The sequence below is a fragment of the Odontesthes bonariensis genome, chromosome 3 (genome assembly GCF_027942865.1).
Source record: "Odontesthes bonariensis isolate fOdoBon6 chromosome 3, fOdoBon6.hap1, whole genome shotgun sequence".
Lineage (NCBI taxonomy): Eukaryota > Metazoa > Chordata > Actinopteri > Atheriniformes > Atherinopsidae > Odontesthes > Odontesthes bonariensis.
In genome coordinates, this window is record NC_134508.1 from 29,962,168 (window position 1) to 29,979,688 (window position 17,521).

Below are 17,521 nucleotides of genomic sequence, written 5' to 3' on the forward strand. Positions count from 1 at the left end.
GAAGATCCACAATGTTAAGATTATCTAGCGCATGGTGGCTCAAAGGGACATGTGAAGGGACTCACTTCACACAATGGCGCCAATGTTTACAGCAGACATTTTAGTTTCCTTCTAACAATCATGAGGGGAATTGAATCTCAGGAAATGTTAGTTTTTTTGTCCATTAGACCACACAATAACAGCATCCCCAAAGGTTTACAAAAACATCTGTCTTCAAAAGACAGTCCAGAAAATGTATATCAGCTTGCTTGCAGGCTATGTCAGGGCAAAGTAAATCAAATTGAGCCAACCTCATTTTACTTTCTTTCCTTTTTTTAGGCTGTTCAACATTTAGAAGAATCAAACTGTGTCTTTCTTTAGCGTTGAAATTACCCATCTTTATTGGTGTACAGTTAAGTTGGCTGCTTTATTGTTTAGGGTAGGTATGATGACATCATGAAATTCTTCTCATCGGACCTTGAGAGTACACAGATGAGTATTCGTATAAGAGATATTGGATACATTTTAAACCTGCTAGAAGGTGTGGAAAAGGGAGTAGCGTCTGCTTATTGTGTGATATAAATGGAAACAAAAGCCTACCCAAGTGTAAAATGAAAGAAAAATGAAGATTTTAAGCTACTTTCACTTCAAAGTTAACAGCATCATTAGACAATTTAATTGGCAAATTTGCATTGTTAATCTTTTCAGATGTTGTTTGACATTTGTACACTGTGAGATTATCCTTTTTTTTCTAATTGCCAAGCAGCTAAAAATATTTTTTTTGCTGTATAGAACCAACCTCTTATTTTTATAACTGAACAAATCTGTAATTTATTTGCCCAAGACTGACAAAATAGGCCTTTGCTCTCTCCTTTAAACTTAAACTGGGTTGAGGGTAACGTGAAAAAATGTACCCCGTATCCTTTCTCCTTCTCTCCATCTCTCCATCTCTCCAAGCCCCTTATTTTCTAAAAGTATCTGTTTGAGAGATAAATGACCACTCTGCTGCCGAGGATGACAGCCTACACAAAGATGATATTGAATTGATTTCAGAAATGTTGCAGAACTGACTGTTTGATGTATACTGCTAGACATGAATCATAAAAATTCTATTAAAAAACCCTTGAATGGCTGACACCAGAATATTATTTGTGATGATTAATTTGACTCAGTCATTACAATGGGAGTCAAGTTGGATCGTCTCAGACAAAATTGCTTTTCATTCCCCGTTGAATTTCCCTGCTATTTTTCTTTTTTCTTCCGTGCAGAGCTCCGATCTGATTGGACTTGCTGCGTTAGCGCAACAGCACACACATACACGTTGGTCTTTTTCATTACTGATGGTTTAGCATCAGTTTTTGTTCCAAAATGAGGCATTTGATGTATGAAACAAAATTATACAGAGAAGAATTCAAGCAGCTTTCAAAGCATTTCAATGGAATGTATAGTTGAAAGCGATCTTTACTTTTGTCCGTATTGCCCCTTAAACACACTATCTTTGAGACAATGAATCTAATATAGCGATTCCTTGAATATCACTGACTACACCTCAGCTGTATGATCATGATCAAGGCACTGATACTGTGGCTGGTGTATCTGAGGATGGTTTAAAGTAGTATTTGTTACTTTTTCTGTGCATTTTTCTCTCCAATTCATTTTTGTGCCTTTGTCAATATACCAACTAGATTATGTAAAAGCCACTGGGCCAAGATACTTTGAATATGATGCAAATGTGGCACATGGGTGGAAAAAAACAAAAAACATTTGTTCAGATTCAGGTCAATTCCTAAAAAAATTGTTTGTGGGGAACAGCACTTTTCCTGCTGTACTTGAAGGATTATTTTTTTTCCAAACTCATCAGCTAAATGTTCAGCTGTAGATGAAGAGTGTCAACTCAATGTTTTCAGTAAAGAATGAGTGGCTGTTATTTTTATTCCAGGTTAAAACATTTAGAAGGCAAAAAACTCCTAGTTTCTATGGGTTATTTTTCTACACCTTAAAATACAAACCAAGGTTCAACCCAAAGTTCATGTTTTTATTACATTGACCAATGCCTAATTTCACATTGCAAGCTACACTATTCAAGCACACAGAGAACTTTACATATTTCCACCAAAATTACCAAGAACAAATAAATAAAGTATTTTTCTATTCTATTCTATTCTATTCTATTCTATTCTATTCTAAGAACATTAACAACCTGGAGCTTTTTTCAAGGAGCTAATAGATTATTTCATTCCTGGCTCTTTTTTTTTTTTATCTTCGCCAACATCTAAAGTACTGGGTAAGTTAAGAAAATGAGTCAGTTGTGGCATTCAACATTCTCACTCAGTGTCACGTTGGCAGTTCTGTTAAGAGAGCAGCGTACACAACGGTGCGAACTGTAGGAGTGTGCGTCAGCTGCATTAACTTAAAATCTGTTCATTTTACATTTTACACATTTCTACGTGCCTTAGAACGTAACTGCTGTGAAACAATCAAAGATTAACATTGTATAACATATTCACTCTTGTAACGGCTGCAAATTCCAAGATGAACCTCAGCCATGGTTGGTACAAAGAAGAATCCCCTTAGATGTGTAAATTCGGCGCATTTTGTTGCTGCACTTGCAAATAAGATATTCCTACATAGAAGCCACATTCAACCAAAACACACCACTTATTGAAAAGTAAACATATTGAAGGAATTTTTCACGAGATTCTGTTTACTGTTAGACGAGTACCCAACTGAATTTTAAGTTAGTGATTAAATGTTTTTTCTTAGAAGTGCTGTTTATGAGCTGCAGCCTTATTTTTTTTAAAGTTTTCCTAAAGGAATAATTTTTTTCTAATGCAGTTGCTCATCTTTTGTTTCACTGAAGAAACTCAATTTATCAGTTTATCTTCATCTAAGCCCACCTGCCCCATATAACCCGCATGTGTCGCATTAGTTTCTTGTAAAGACTTTGCTTTTTTTTTTTAAATCTGTTTTTACTTCATTAAATGGGATGTTTTTCTCTTTTTTCTGTGTCTGTCTCTACACTCAGACCTACACAGGTCAGACAGGCGGAGGCGGAGGAGGAGGTGGAGGAGGTGGGACCTCCAGTGGAAATGGAGCTGGGGATGAAGACTATGAGATCCCCCCCATCACTCCACCTAACCACCCAGAGCCTCCTCTTCTTCACCTGATGGAGCATGACTCTGCAGGCTACCTCTGTCACTCTCTGCAACACAATGGGCTCATCAACCCGTATTCCTACCCAGAGCTGCCCACACTCATGATGTCGAACATGCTGGCACAGGATAGCCACCTTGTCTCAAGCCAAATGCCGTCGGTGAGTAGAACCGCCTGAACTGATGAAACCGCCAGGGGCTCTGAACTTTAGCACCACAGAGCTGACGTTTGAAAACGGAAATAATTTTTACTTCTGGTCACAAATTATTGTAAAACTTGTTCATAGTGTCTGAGGAATTGTTTTAAACCAAACCCTGCTTTTAAATGTCAAAACAAACGAAACCAAAACATAAACTATACTAAGACAGATATAATATTACACTTAAGAATAGGAATTATGAAGGAATACCTGTGAATGCTGTCAAAATGATTTAATTGATCGAAGCATCCACAATAGAGCCATTTGAAAATATATCAACCAAAGACTATCCATTTCTAATATGAAATAAACTAGACCCTTGAAAGGTAGATGTAATTTTCAAGTTAAGTAGGCTGGGACTAAGTGGGGGGACCAAATGATTGTTCAGCGGTTGCCTTGTCAGCTCTAATGCATGGAGAAAAGGATTGTGGGTAAATCCATCAGCATCATATCTGGCTCGACAGCATGCATCGGTCAATCTGTCAGGCCTTCAAACATGAATATGTGCTGATTACTCCCTCAGCTCAACAAAGAAAAGCTCCTCCACAAATTAGCATCTCCAAACCATAATTACTTTCATGAGAACTGCTGGAAAAAGCAGGTTTCTGACACAACAACACACAAATGATTTATGTAAAGCTCATGTATAGAAAGTGTGTTGAAAGCTTCGATCTTTATTTAGAATCTGTCTTGTATATATATAGCCCTAAAAGTGTAGCATATCACTGAATCTGGAGCTGGGCTTCAAGTTTCAATTACATAGATTATGTTTTGTTCTCTACTTTGCTACTAAAATGTAAGAATTGTAGAGAAAAAAGGATTGTTTTTAATGTAGACTGTGTCAGATCTGAAAGCATCACTTTGAAATCTGAACTGATAGATGTTTTTTATTGACCGAAGCGCAGAGATCCCATTGAAAGAATAGATATGGTAAACAATGTTAACGTAAATAAGATTCTTTTGTGTTCAGGGTTTGAAGGTCAAGAATTTCATACTTTCATAATTTACTTGATATTGACTGAAATATTATAAACAGCAACAGAAATAGTTGTATTTGACAGCTGTGCCTGTCTGGTAATTTAATAAATTACCAATAGCAGTTGAGATTTTCTCTGTTTCTCACTGTTCTTTAACTGTATCATCACAAGTAACAGTGGGTTGTTTTTATATGGTGATAAAAATATGAGAGTATCTGTTATATAAAGTATTTATTAGATACATACAGATGCGTGTCAAGGTCAAGCATGATGTATAATATAATGTTCATCATAAACAGAAGAGATAAAGGTAAACAACCATCAGCGTATAGTCAAAATATGTCTTGATAAAGATCTGAAATATAAACATGCTATGCATTATATATATGATGCAGGAATATTCCCCCTGAGGTATTAGATGCATGTGTCATTTATCTTCATATTCATTTCACATTTTGGTCATGACCTTTACTGTGGAGACAGTGGTTGATTGGCCAGTCTTTCAGTCCACAGTCAGTGTGTTTGTTTCTGCTCCAGTGTACCACAATCTGTTTTTAATAGATTGAATATAGCAGGCTGTGTGATAAAAATGCATGAGATCCTAGATGTTTGGATCACGCACGATGAGCGTGTACTTAAAACACATGCGCGGACAAAGGCTGGAGATTGCTGCTGAGTGCTGTTCTGTTACCCGCAGTTTATTTAAAGGGCTTTGCTTGTGACAAAAAAATTCTGTCTTGAAATTAAGCTCAAGGCTGTAAATGTTATTTTGTTTGAATTAAGTTTAGAACATAAAACACAAAGCGTGGTGATAGCCTGACCAGTCCAGGATGAACCCCACCTCCTGCCCCATGCCATCTGGGTAATGGAAATGGATGGGTGGACACATTGCACATAGATTATAAAGTAACTTAAAAGAAATTACAGGACTCAATATTTACTACCACAGAATTTAAAACTGTTTTTGATGAGGTGATTGAGATCATTTGCAGATGATACTTTTAAAGCAATCTTCCCCAAAAGTTGAGCTCTTTCTAACTTCCTCCTAAAGATGGTTAGAGATCTTTTCAGGGCTTTATTTAAACTTCACTGCATATAAAACGAACTCACTCTAAATCAAATAGTCTGCCTGGCAAAACTACCAAACCGTAGCAGAGGTTCATTTGTGCTGAGAACCAAGTGTCTATTAAATTGGTGCCTCACCTTGACACAGTCTGTTGAGCAGAGTAATTAAGCAAACTCTGCAGTTCAAACATGAGATGGTATCATTATGAATTCCTCAATTGACATGGATGGATAAATAATGAGGGTTAATTCTAATTTCATGCTATTTTTTTTGTAGCTAAAGCGTACACTGTACAGTGCAGCTGCTGCTCTTGTTGACATTGTACTTTTTATGTGTGTGTCGAAGTGTGTATATGTATTTCTGGGTCTTCACTATAAACAATATTGCTGCTGTTGAAATGGATCCACTACATCTGGAGGTCAGGCCTTATATTCAATCTTGAGCACATTGAAAAAAAAATCCATTAGGGTTCATCTTTCCTGCATCAGCCATTCTATTGTGGTGCTGCAGTGAGATCTGTTTTCATCAGGCAGATTCAATACGTGAGCTGGGCAATGAAAAGAGTGCAATAGAGTTGGATGGAGGGGGGAGGGGGCTTGGGGGAGAGGGGCTGTGGCAAGGAAAGCAAGAAGAAATTGTAAAGAGGAAAAAAGGTAACCCTTATTCAAAATGAGCATATACCTCCAGCTTTCTGTACCCCACGGGTTTCATTATTAGATATTTTAGAAATAATTCAGTTGAGTGAAATAAGGTTATTCTGTGTCAACAAAAGGCTGAGAGCTTCTGTTTTTTTAACTTGTGCGCATTTGATACAAGTATGTGGCCATTTGGAAAGTTCTTGGAACGCAGGCGCATTCCTAATACATATAATAAATAAGCCAATTATAAAACAACAAGGATTAAGACCAGAGGAGCATTACAGTTGCAACTGTATAGATTTTGTTTGAACAAAAATCTATAGATTCAACAAAGGATTATGGGAATAGATCCTACTGGCCAAAACTCTAAAGACTCACATACATTTGCTCAAACAAATTCTAGGTCAGTTCATCTCCTGATACTTTTGTCATCCATACTGCTAAGTTGTTATTAAAGACATAAATCTTTGAAAGTGTTAAACCAAATAAGCAGACTAAACAAACACAAAGGGAGATTCTAATGCAGCTTGGCACAGTTGGGTTTTTCACTAAATATCTAATCAAGAAAAGAATTGTGTGTTTGTTGGGGATTTCAGAAGCAAATTAAGACATATTTGTTGCAAGTGGAATCAAGACAGCTGAGGTTTACGCAGCATGTGTCAGAGAGGCAAATTATTTGTCTGTTTTCAACAGTTCCTGGTCAACAGTGAAGAAGGAAGTTATATCAGAGTTTTCCAACATGCATTTATGTTTTTGATAGAAAGCTCATTTTTATAAGCAGATGTCTTCATGGGAATATGCAGAATCTGCTGACAAGGCACATGTTTGTTGGAAACCAGAAGTTTCTGGTGTCTGTTCATAGTCTAAGCTATGGTAAAGATGCTTAAGGTAATGTCGTAATAGTTCATTACAAAGTTTTTCCAGCAGAAAGGCCCCAAGTCAGTTGCTTTTTGCAATGTATATGGATTATCAGCAGAGAAAACTGTATAAAAAAAAGAAAAATTAAGTACATCCTCTTTTACTTCTGAGGTTTTGTATATCAGGACATAATGACAAGTCATAAACATGTCATATGCCGTGTGTCAACAACACACATTACACTGTGTTGTTATTTATTTGACAAAAACTAACTTGAAAAACAGCAAATTTTTCAGTAACTTTAGCAGTAACTGCCTTTAGCAGCATTACCATGATGTAATGGTTTTCTCTATGACGTTATCAGTCATTGTTTTTGGAGGAACTTTGGTCCACTCTGTTGTAGACCTGTTGGGATCATCGTCCTGTTGCATGACCCAGTTTCAGCCAAGCTTCAGCTATCAGACAGATGGCCTCACATTTGACTCCAAATACTATGCTATACAGATATGCTCTGTTTCTACTAGTAATGTCGTCAAACAAACTGTACTTCTTCAGACTTTTTCTAACTGTAATGTCATGCACTTTAACATTTAACATGAAACCTGAGACCTGTAGAGATGTTGCTTTAGGCAACTTCTCTGAGCATTGCATGGTCTGGTCTCGGGGTGATATTGCAGTGACATCTTCTCTTGGGGAATTTGGCAATTATCTTGAATGTTTTCTCTTGTGAAAAGTCTTTCTCACTGTAGGCTGGTGGACTGCAAATAGTTTGAAAATGGTTTTATAGCCCTTCCCTGAATGATAGGCAGCAACAATTCATTCTTTAAGATAATGGTTGATGTCTTGCCTCCTTGGCATTATGTTGACATAAACCTGGATGCTTCAGACCAGGAAACTGCCAACATTTCTGCCTTCATACAAGTGCTTACGCTTCCTGATGGTCAATTAATCACATACATTTGATCAGTAGCACCTGACTGCCACTTTCCCTCTTAGTTCCTGTTACTATCCAGTAAGGGTGGACTTTTTTTTCACACACTGACACAATGTAGAATGCTGCGTTATTCAAATTAGACTTGTTTACTAAATCTGTCTTTACATGTCTGAAAATACATTTTTGAATTTCTTGCACTCTGAATTTTTATCTCCTCAAAAAAATCCCTCACCTTTCAAGCTCACAGCTACCCATCTGCACACTGCTCTTTTAGTTGTTTTCTATGTAAGTGTAGATTGATTTTGTTTTTACTATTTTTTACATTTCACAGGCTAAACAATATATCAGTGCAATTAAGCTATTCTGTTCATTCATTACTTGCTAATTAATTGAGTGTTACTTACAGCATTGCTTTCAATTATAAGAGAATATAGAATGTGGCCCGCATGATTGGCCTCATTTAGTGTGAGGAGTTGATGGAAGTTCCTTTTTTTTTATCTTTCTTCTGTAGGTTCTCAAAATCTGAAAGACATAATGAGCTTCTCTTTTTTTGTGCAAAATTTCTGAAGAGGCCATTTTCAATTCATAATTCTTTTCTCCTGTAGGTTTTTGTGTAGTGGTCTGAAGCCCCTCCTGGACAAACCTGATATCTTTCAGAGAGCCCTTTTCTATGATGCTCTGGTGCACTTGGCAGGGCCTCTCCTTGCTTCTCTCTGTTAATGCCCCCACTGTCATAGCATCTACAAGTTCCAAAACACATTAGACATTTAATAGCCTTGCTCAGGTTGCATTGATCTTATCAATCTAGCCCAGAGAGATACACATCTCTGCTGCCAATGGTGAATAATTTCTGGACTCAGGAGTAAAGTGGCCTCATTGTAGTCAGATCCACCATCATTTACACTAGAACCTTGCTGAAAGCAAAAATGTTTAATCATTGGCCGGATAAATACATCTATATGAGCTTCACCCCTGTGCTGTGATGACTGCCCCTGAAATATATCTAAACAGAAAAGCTCCATATTCAATTATGATGTATTTTAAATGCCGCTCAAATTTGTAAGACCTGTGTCTGCAACTGGAATAAATTATCTCTGATTTGTTTCTTTTTTTTTCTTTTTTTTCGTGTTTGTCAGTGGTGCGTGCAGTATTAGCCATCATCAAACTGGCTCGAGTGGGATGTTTTGAATATGTAACAGATGATGAATGTATAATCAGCTTGGGGATGTTATGCATAAGAGCAGTGTATAAGCAGACAGGGCTATATGCAGGAGAAGCGTTAGCTACATAAAACACCCAGGTATTATCTCATTTGCTATTTTCCAGAATACAAGACGTGAATCTGCCAGAATGAGGGTCACTTCATCTGTAATGACAGTTGTGGCACCCTAAAGAGCTGCCAGCTGTATTCACATTCAAATTCTTTCTCTAATTTCTTTTGTTACAACATTTCAATGTAAGAATTTCCACGCAAGCTCTTTATCCTCAGTTGTTGAGGTTAATTATCAAGTATTAATCCCACCCAGATTGTCATGTTGAGTTGGATGGAAGCCCGTGTTTTCCTCTCTTGCTTTATTTTTCCTTGCAGGGTATTAAGTGGTCCTGGCAGGTGCTCGCTTTCCAAACCTGTGTGAATGAAATATGAGCTGCAATGTCAACTGAACTTGTCACAGACAAGCTGGGATGAATTAATGATAAGAGAGCAGAGGTGCGTTTTTATGTGTTTTCCCTCTCTGATGGAGGGTCCCTGCAAACGTATTATCTCAGACTGGACACCTGCTGGTTATTGAACCAGGAACAGAAAAAGGCACTTTAGAGATCTGATGATGCCTTCAAAGAAAAAAAAAAAAGAAGAAGCTAAGTGGGAATATTTTATCAACCTCAGTCTTTTATCAAATTAGTTCTTGAGAAGTCTTGCAGTTAAATGTGTTTACACTTTTCCACTGTGGACTTTAAATTTGTTTTACCTTTTGCTCTTAAAGACTTTCTGCTCTTTGAGGGTTAATCTATACTTTTTGTTCAGATGATGAAAACCTATTTCTCCTTTGAAAGACCTTCACTTTCAAACGTTTTTTAAAAAGGGATTAGACCTTCTGCAGAAAATAATTAAATGTCTGTGGCTTTTTAGCCACAGTTCCACAAGCCCAGTGATAGACTGGGACTTGTATTACTTATTCCAATGTTGATTCAGGCGTAGATGATTTTGAATGATCAATTTCCTCCAGTGGAACAAAAATCACTTGCTTTTTTTGATGGCCTCTTGAAATCTATAGGAAAAAGGTTGGCTATTCTGTAAACTGCTCCCCCCCTTTCTTTCTCCACTTTTTGAGATTCTTTATTTTCAAATTGTCCCTTAGGCTAATGTTCCATTTTGGTATTTCACACCTCCCTCTCCCATAAATGAACCATCAGAGCCATAAATCACTGGACAAACAGAGACTTGTGCAAACTGTGAAAGGTTCAAAGATTTATGTAACACATTCATGTTTTCCACTTCCTCATTTTAGTACTCCACTGGTAAAGCCTAGCTAATAAAAGGTCCTATTAATATTTCCTGTTGCTTAGCAACGGCAGGCAGCAAGTAATAGCATTCTGTGGAAAAATAGATGACCGATAAGGAAAAATTCAATTCTTTTCTCATCTCCTGGGAGAAAGTGCCTTATTTCTCTGGCAATGTGATATGAAACTGTAGTTGTATATTAAGAAATATCTTAGGAGAAGTATAGGTTATTTTCCAATTTCACCATTTTGGAGGGATTTTTATTGCAGGCTGGAATGGCAGCTCATCAGTTTCCCCTGTCCTGATAAAGTCAATTAACCTACCGGATTAAGCTCATGTGAGAATAAGGCACTCACTTAATTTCTTTCTTTTAAATAAAAAATTCTAAATAGATGGTGTTAAATAACGCCGGTACCAAACTTTAAAAGGATTAGCTATATGAAACAAATTGCATTTCATTTATATTGCAGGTGTAATTTACACTTGTTTTGTACAAACACGGACCAGCCTCAATGGAGTGCTATGCAAAGCCTCTTCTAACAGTGCTCGCTGTGATCATTAGTAATAGAAGAGGATATCTGTCGCTACTGTGACAATGTCTAATTTAGGTCATTCATCACATCATATTTCAAAAACAACTCAGAAAAATACGAGTTTTCACACACATGTTGTCATCACCCTCCTCCACAGTGAAGATGTGATCAACAGTGGCATTCAAGAAAAGAACAGAAGCTAAAGAAACAAATGCAGGTTCAGCTGCGGCAGATATCTGCTGTTATGAAGCAGATACAAAGATAAGGGATTTCATATTACACTTAGCCACGCACTCCTGCTGAGATTTATCATGCCATGAAATCGTGTCCATATTGCACCAAGCCCCATCTCAACCATCCATCAGCTCGTTCTGCTTTCACCGCCAGAAATATTCAGCCATGGTGGCAATGGAGAGCCATGTCATCTCCCTCTGGGACATGTCCCCTGCTGTGCCACCAGCCACCACTTTAACACAACGCTGCCACTCGGCCTGCTAAAGAGCACAAGGGTGATTAAAAAAGACTTGGTTTATTCACGTAGCACAGGTTGGGGTGTGCACGCTGCATTCAAAGGTAACAGGCGTCCTCCATCCTGTCTTCAAAAACTCTTAGATGATGTCATAACTTGCATTTTGATTTCAGATGAGAGTAAAATACTGGGCCAGAAATGTCACCAAGGACCTTAGAAATGCCAGTTTGTCTCAATTTATCTAAATTTTAACAAGATTTACAAGACTGACTTTGTAATAAATCTGCTGTAGTTATAATTTTTTTATCTTCTTTCTATGTTACCACAAGTGTACTCCAAGCTGTCTTGGCACAAAAACACTTTTCCAAACATAGACCCTCGGTGTTCGGTGTGGTTTTGCACCAGAAAAGTTAAGAATGAGCCACTACTTTGGTATTTTCATCACACACAATGAAGAGAGGTTAATTTGTTAGGTAGTTTGCTGCTGTGATAGTTCAAAGCTTGAGAATAATGTGAAGATGGCCTTCATCAGACATGAGATTCTCTGTGAGGATTTTACATACACACATTTCTTTGACGTGACCTCCACTTGCGTGAAATATAGAGTATAGTGCTTTTTCAAGATATGTGTGCCCTTTGTTGTTTTTGTGTTCATTACTTCTACTTTTTTTTTTTTTTTACTACGCGAGCATGAGTGCAAACACACACACACAAAGTGTGTTTGACACAGCAGTCAGGAGTCTCATTAGTGGCGGCGGTGGAGCCTTGCCTTCTGCTGTCAAGAGTGTGTGTCCCTGCCGCACCTCACAACCGTCTCCTACATGTCATGTCAGGCAAGGCTCTGATTCTCTGACACTGTGCTTTGTGAGGTGAGCTCCGTGACACACCCGAGCTGAGAGGGAGCAAGAAAGGGGGGAGGAAGACACCGTGAGAGAGAACAAGAGAGGGAAAATAAAAAAATAAAACAGTAACAGGGAAAAGAAATGGGGGGGGGACGACACATAAAAGCAAAGGAGGCTCTATCTAACATTACCAGTAATGAGGAACATGGAGGATGGTGCCGAGGGGGACATCATGACATTACTTTCTGCAAATCAACCAATGCCTTTATTGTGCCACAGATTCACTGAGAAACATTCAGGGTGGTACAGATCTTTTCCATACAATAAGAAAAACAGAAACCACTTCTTTCTGCAAAATATTCCGTCTTATTATTATAATGTATTATTATTAATCAATGCATTATTAATAGTACTAGTATTACCATTGCTGTTGTTGTTGATTCATTTTCTCTTTTTCTTTTACTTCTTCTTTACAAGTAATTTATATGTATAACTTTAGTTTTTCATTTTTACCCATATTTTGTTTTTCTTTACTGTTTTGCTCGCATTTCATTTCGATTTTTCTTTTTCAGACATGTTAAAAAATGTATCTCATCTAATTTAAAAGAATTGAAAATCAGATTTTCCATAAATCATCACAAAAAACAGGAAATATGGAACAGTTTGGTCCCGGTTAACAAAACTGGCGACTAAAGGGAATTAACATCCTTTGTAATACATTAGAATGTATTCTATACATTCAAAATGTAATCTCGTAACAAGGGCAACAAAGTTGTAGTCTAATCACAAGTTTTCAAATGAAATCTGGACTGGTTACAGTTTTCTTTTTGTGGAATTATTCCCCATCCTAAAATATGACCTTTTTACTGTTTCATTTCTGCATTTAATGTGTGTTTAATATAAAAATTTTAGATATGGACTGTTTTTGGCTTTCAAAGATGAAAAGGCAAATTCCATTTCAAATTGCCTTTTTTTTCTCCCATAAAGTTTATAAAGAAATCATTAAATCGGTGCACGGCTAATTTGTAGGGTACTTGTGTGTTCCTGTCCGATTAACGGCATGCATTCATCACAGGTGGTGCAGTGGCATATATTTTATATTTTTCCTTTAGACTAGCACACACATTTTAATAGGAATGATCAAAAGTCACCTTAAAGCATCTTGTTTTAACAACACGGAGCAACCTCCAAGCTAATAAATGGTGTGAGGATTTAACAAGATTGGTTGGCACTCCTGGAACACAGCAACGTATAACATTTAAATCAAAGTCACCCTGCCTTGTTGTTTAATATTTAATACAGTCATTCTGACTTCTTTCAAAACACACCCAGTTGAGCTTTGAGAAATTCTTTGAACATTCGTGTTTAGCTGTGAAACATTGGGCATTTGCTGCTCATGATATACCCTTACTTAGCATCTGTCTGATGTCACAAGAGAGAAGATACAGCATTTTGCCTTTGCTTTTATACTAAAGTAGCATATGATTCATGAATCCACTCTCTTAATAATTCTCCCCAGCTTGTGTAAATGACCCTCCTGGGCATTTATAAGCTTGATAAACCAAAGCCACGCATGGAGGGAGAGAGAAGGAGACACAGAGAGGGAAGAAGTGAGGAGGATGAGGAGGGAGGGAGAGGTGGGAGGCTCGAAGGCTCTTTGAGAAACAGAGTTGTTAGTGCTTCGCCCTCGGGGTGAATGAGAAGTAGCTTTGAGGGCTGTGAGATGCAGGGTTTGTTCCCAACCTGAAGGCGTGTTTACCACCTTGTTGCGCAGCGGCTGTGCTTTTGAAGGATCAGTCTCGAACGCGCCTCTAATTAAAGCTGTCATGGCCGGGTGCCTGCAGGGATAATGTTCTATTATTATAGTCATTTGTTTCAATTAAACGCTGGCTGATTTTACAATAGCAGCCGTGAACCTGTGTGAGTGAGCCATCACTCCAAACAAGATGGCTCCAGTCAAGCAGTGAGTGGGGAAAAATAAAAAGTCTTAGGAGTCACAGAGGCATTGATCGCTGCACAGCGTAGTCAAACGGGGCAAGGTGGGATTGAGAAAGAGTCTTTTAGAATAATCAAGAGGTGATTTATCTTCCAAATCCAAATTAGACTGATATGCAGCAACAACAAAATGCTCTATTCTTAATAATTAGATTCCTGTTTTCGTTTACAATTAGAAGACAGACAAGTTAAGGTGAATTGACTCTAAATCTTAGAAGGACTTTATTAAAAAGTGACAGAACAGATTTATTGTAGATGTTGCTAAAAAGTTGAAACATGACCACATTTATTGATTCCATCAAGAAGCTGCTTTGTTATGATGCCAGTTCAATAAAACCTGCATAACAATCAACTCCCTTATTTAAATGATGAAACAGATGGCTCTTTGGTATGATAATCATCAGCACATTGCAGAGTTTAGCTTTACCTACTCTACTTTAGTGTGAAACGTTCCTGTTTCTTCTCACATTTCTTTGCTGGTGGTCAAATCCCCTTAGCTAAATCAAATGGTGCAGGCAATTGGAGCGGCCGTGAAACCATTTCAAAGGTAAGGTCACCAGGAGCAGGGGGGACAATGGCTTTGTGATATTCCATCTCTCACACAATGTGCTACACATAATTGGAAAGCCTTTGTTATTTGACTCCCATTTTACTATGATGTACAAGATGTGAATACAAACACGACAGGCGTGACGAAGGCAGAGGAACACGCTCACTCTGAGTTTCCTGTCTTTATATCACAGTTTAGATCTATCGAGCTGCTCAAGCTGCTCATCACCAAAACGATATCTACATGTCCTGTCGTTAACTTTTAAATATGGATTTTACTACTTACATGTTTCTCCTCATCTCTAGTTTCTGTATTATTTCCCAATTTTTCTTCTTGTCTCTTTCTCCATTCCACTGGCCTCTGTTCTTCCCTCTTACCTCCCAATCTCTAGTCCAGAATCCACATTTCTAGACCGTCTGTAGAGTAATAATCATTTTTATGCTGCATTACAGATAAATTCAAATATCCTCTGCTAAAATCAGTAATAATGGCCTGTTGTTTATGTCACAAGCTCATAAAAAGTCAGTATTAGTTATATCGTCAAGAAAGGGAGCAATAACCAATCAAATTCTGTTGCCCTTTCTGCACTCCCTCCTCTTTCGGACAGCCATTTGGATGACACCATTAAGAATTAGCATACAGTACCTATGGCAACCGGCAACCTCTGTCAGATTCTTTCATAATATTTGTGCAGCCGTCTGCAGCTGGCTTTATTTAGCTCAGGCTTGATGCTGCCGTCTGATAACTTCATGCTTTTTCTTTTTCACACAGGTGCAAGCACCAATTAAAACCTCTCAGAGACATTTTCAAAAAGGACTTATGATAGAGTAAAAGAAGTACATTATCACAGTAGGAGTGTTTTCAGTAATATGCATTAGTTCCGTTGTATTGTATAAAGCTTTTTTACTCATACTTAGGAATAGGGCTTTTTTTATACTTATATGAAAGTATGCAATTAGCTACATACTTATGGAATAATTTATGCTTCAACAGTCAAATGAATAACTGCATCATTAGTTACGACAGAACATGCAGCTTTAATGAAAATGGAGCTAATGCTACGAAATATGACAGTGAGCATGAAGAACTACAAATGGAATAAACAAAATTTTCCCTAAAAATGTGTAACAAATCATATCTGTAGTGAAAATTGCTACTGCAGTCTCCACAAAGGGGGGATTTCTATGCAGATTTATGTGTTTCTTTTAAGCTTGAGTGTCTTTTCTTTTCTTTTCTTTTCTGTCTTCACTCTTGTGAGGTTGACACCAAGTATCCACAATGCAGCAGTGTATTCCCTTCCATGAACTCCTTTGCTCTTCATCTTCTTGTTTATATTAAAAACGGTGTGACTCCGATTAAAGGGTGACAATTTTGCCTGGAGGTTGTTGCTATGGAAATGCATCTGCTATAGCTATGATAGGCCATTCATGTTTGATTAATTGGTTTTTCAATGCTTCTTGGTTCGTGAGGACCCTTAAAGAGCAAGTCCATGAAAATGGGAAATAAATGGATTTCTATTGCCTTCTTCTTACTTCTTCTTTCTTCATCCATTTTTTTTTTTGTCAAACCACTTATTTTGCTGGAGCTATTTCCTCATGTTTTAAGAAGGGTAGTAATTGTGTTTTGAATTATGATTGGAAGTTGGAGATTTCCGTGGATGGGGGGAGGTTACAGCTTGGTTATTTGAAATGCAAAAGGAATGTCTTTGTTCACGGCTGGCTTTTGTGAGCAGCTGCAGAGGCAAACACAGCATCTAATGTCGTGTGAATATTATGAGTTTTCAAAGCAGGCCAGAGTCGTGCACAACATTACTTTGTAGTGCATTTTTATTCTAGCAATCTACTGGGACCAATTATGATTAGAGAGCCAAGCCTTCATCTCTGAACCTCTGCTCGTGTTTATCAAGACCTCATATGCCTGGGCCCTTTCAATTTGATCTTTTTAGCACTGCACTAATGTGTAATGTATTATTTAACTCATAAATATTTAAAAGAGCTAACAAATGCTAGATCATCACTTTCTGATCTGTAAATTGCCAAACATTCCCATTTATGCCAGCATTAAAAGCATCCTTTGGTCTGTGCTCTTGCTGTGTCCAGAGGAATCTTGAAGAAATGCTTTTGATTGAAGATGGTCGAAGACCAGAACTTTATCATAGTCTAACTCTGTAATTACTAAAGGGTGTTTTCTATGTAGGGGCCATTCTCCAGCTGTTAGCACCATTTTTTATTCTATTTGTACTTGCAGGTGTTTCCAAAGGTGTTGTTTAACTTAGCACTTAGTAATATTTCTTTCCTTTGCAGCACACAGGGAGCATAATATATCTACAGGGGGTTGATGGGGTTGTAGATCAATACCATTGACTCTGTGATTGCTTTACCAGGTGCAGAGAGCTCTGACTTTACAAGTATTAATTTTCTGAAGCAGAGACCAAAGTCCTCTCTCACCACCAACCATGCCACTGTGTCTCAGGGTTGGAGTGACTGCATTCCATATAGAACTCATCAGAAGTCAACAGGAATTTTGGATTTTAACATACTAAATGAGGTTAAGGTGTAGAGTTGCATGTGGGACATCTATAGGTACAAGGGGATTACTTTCAGAGGAAAAAATATATCATTTTGAAGGACATAGATTAGTTGATAGAGTGAAACAAAGCCTGGAAGAGGATATTACAGTTTGTATTTTGTGTGATTCTGGTTCTACCAAGCACCTTTGTCTCCACAAACTGATAAAAAAGGTAATAAACCGGAAAATATCCAGACTTCAAATTGGTTGTAGATTTCACAGGTGGTGCATTTATGGTCCTACACTCTCTCTTAGAGTGG

General features: G+C 37.7%; 1 protein-coding gene across 2 annotated transcripts in view; it reads left to right on the forward strand.

Annotated features, from left to right (window-relative positions):
• Nucleotides 1-17,521, forward strand: part of tox2 (TOX high mobility group box family member 2) — a 96,208-nt gene that overhangs the window by 64,456 nt on the left and 14,231 nt on the right. For both annotated transcript variants that reach the window (XM_075461506.1, XM_075461507.1), the window contains exon 4: nucleotides 3,005-3,292. In XM_075461506.1, the coding sequence (XP_075317621.1) occupies nucleotides 3,005-3,292 (288 nt within the window). The remainder of the gene's footprint in view (nucleotides 1-3,004; nucleotides 3,293-17,521) is intronic.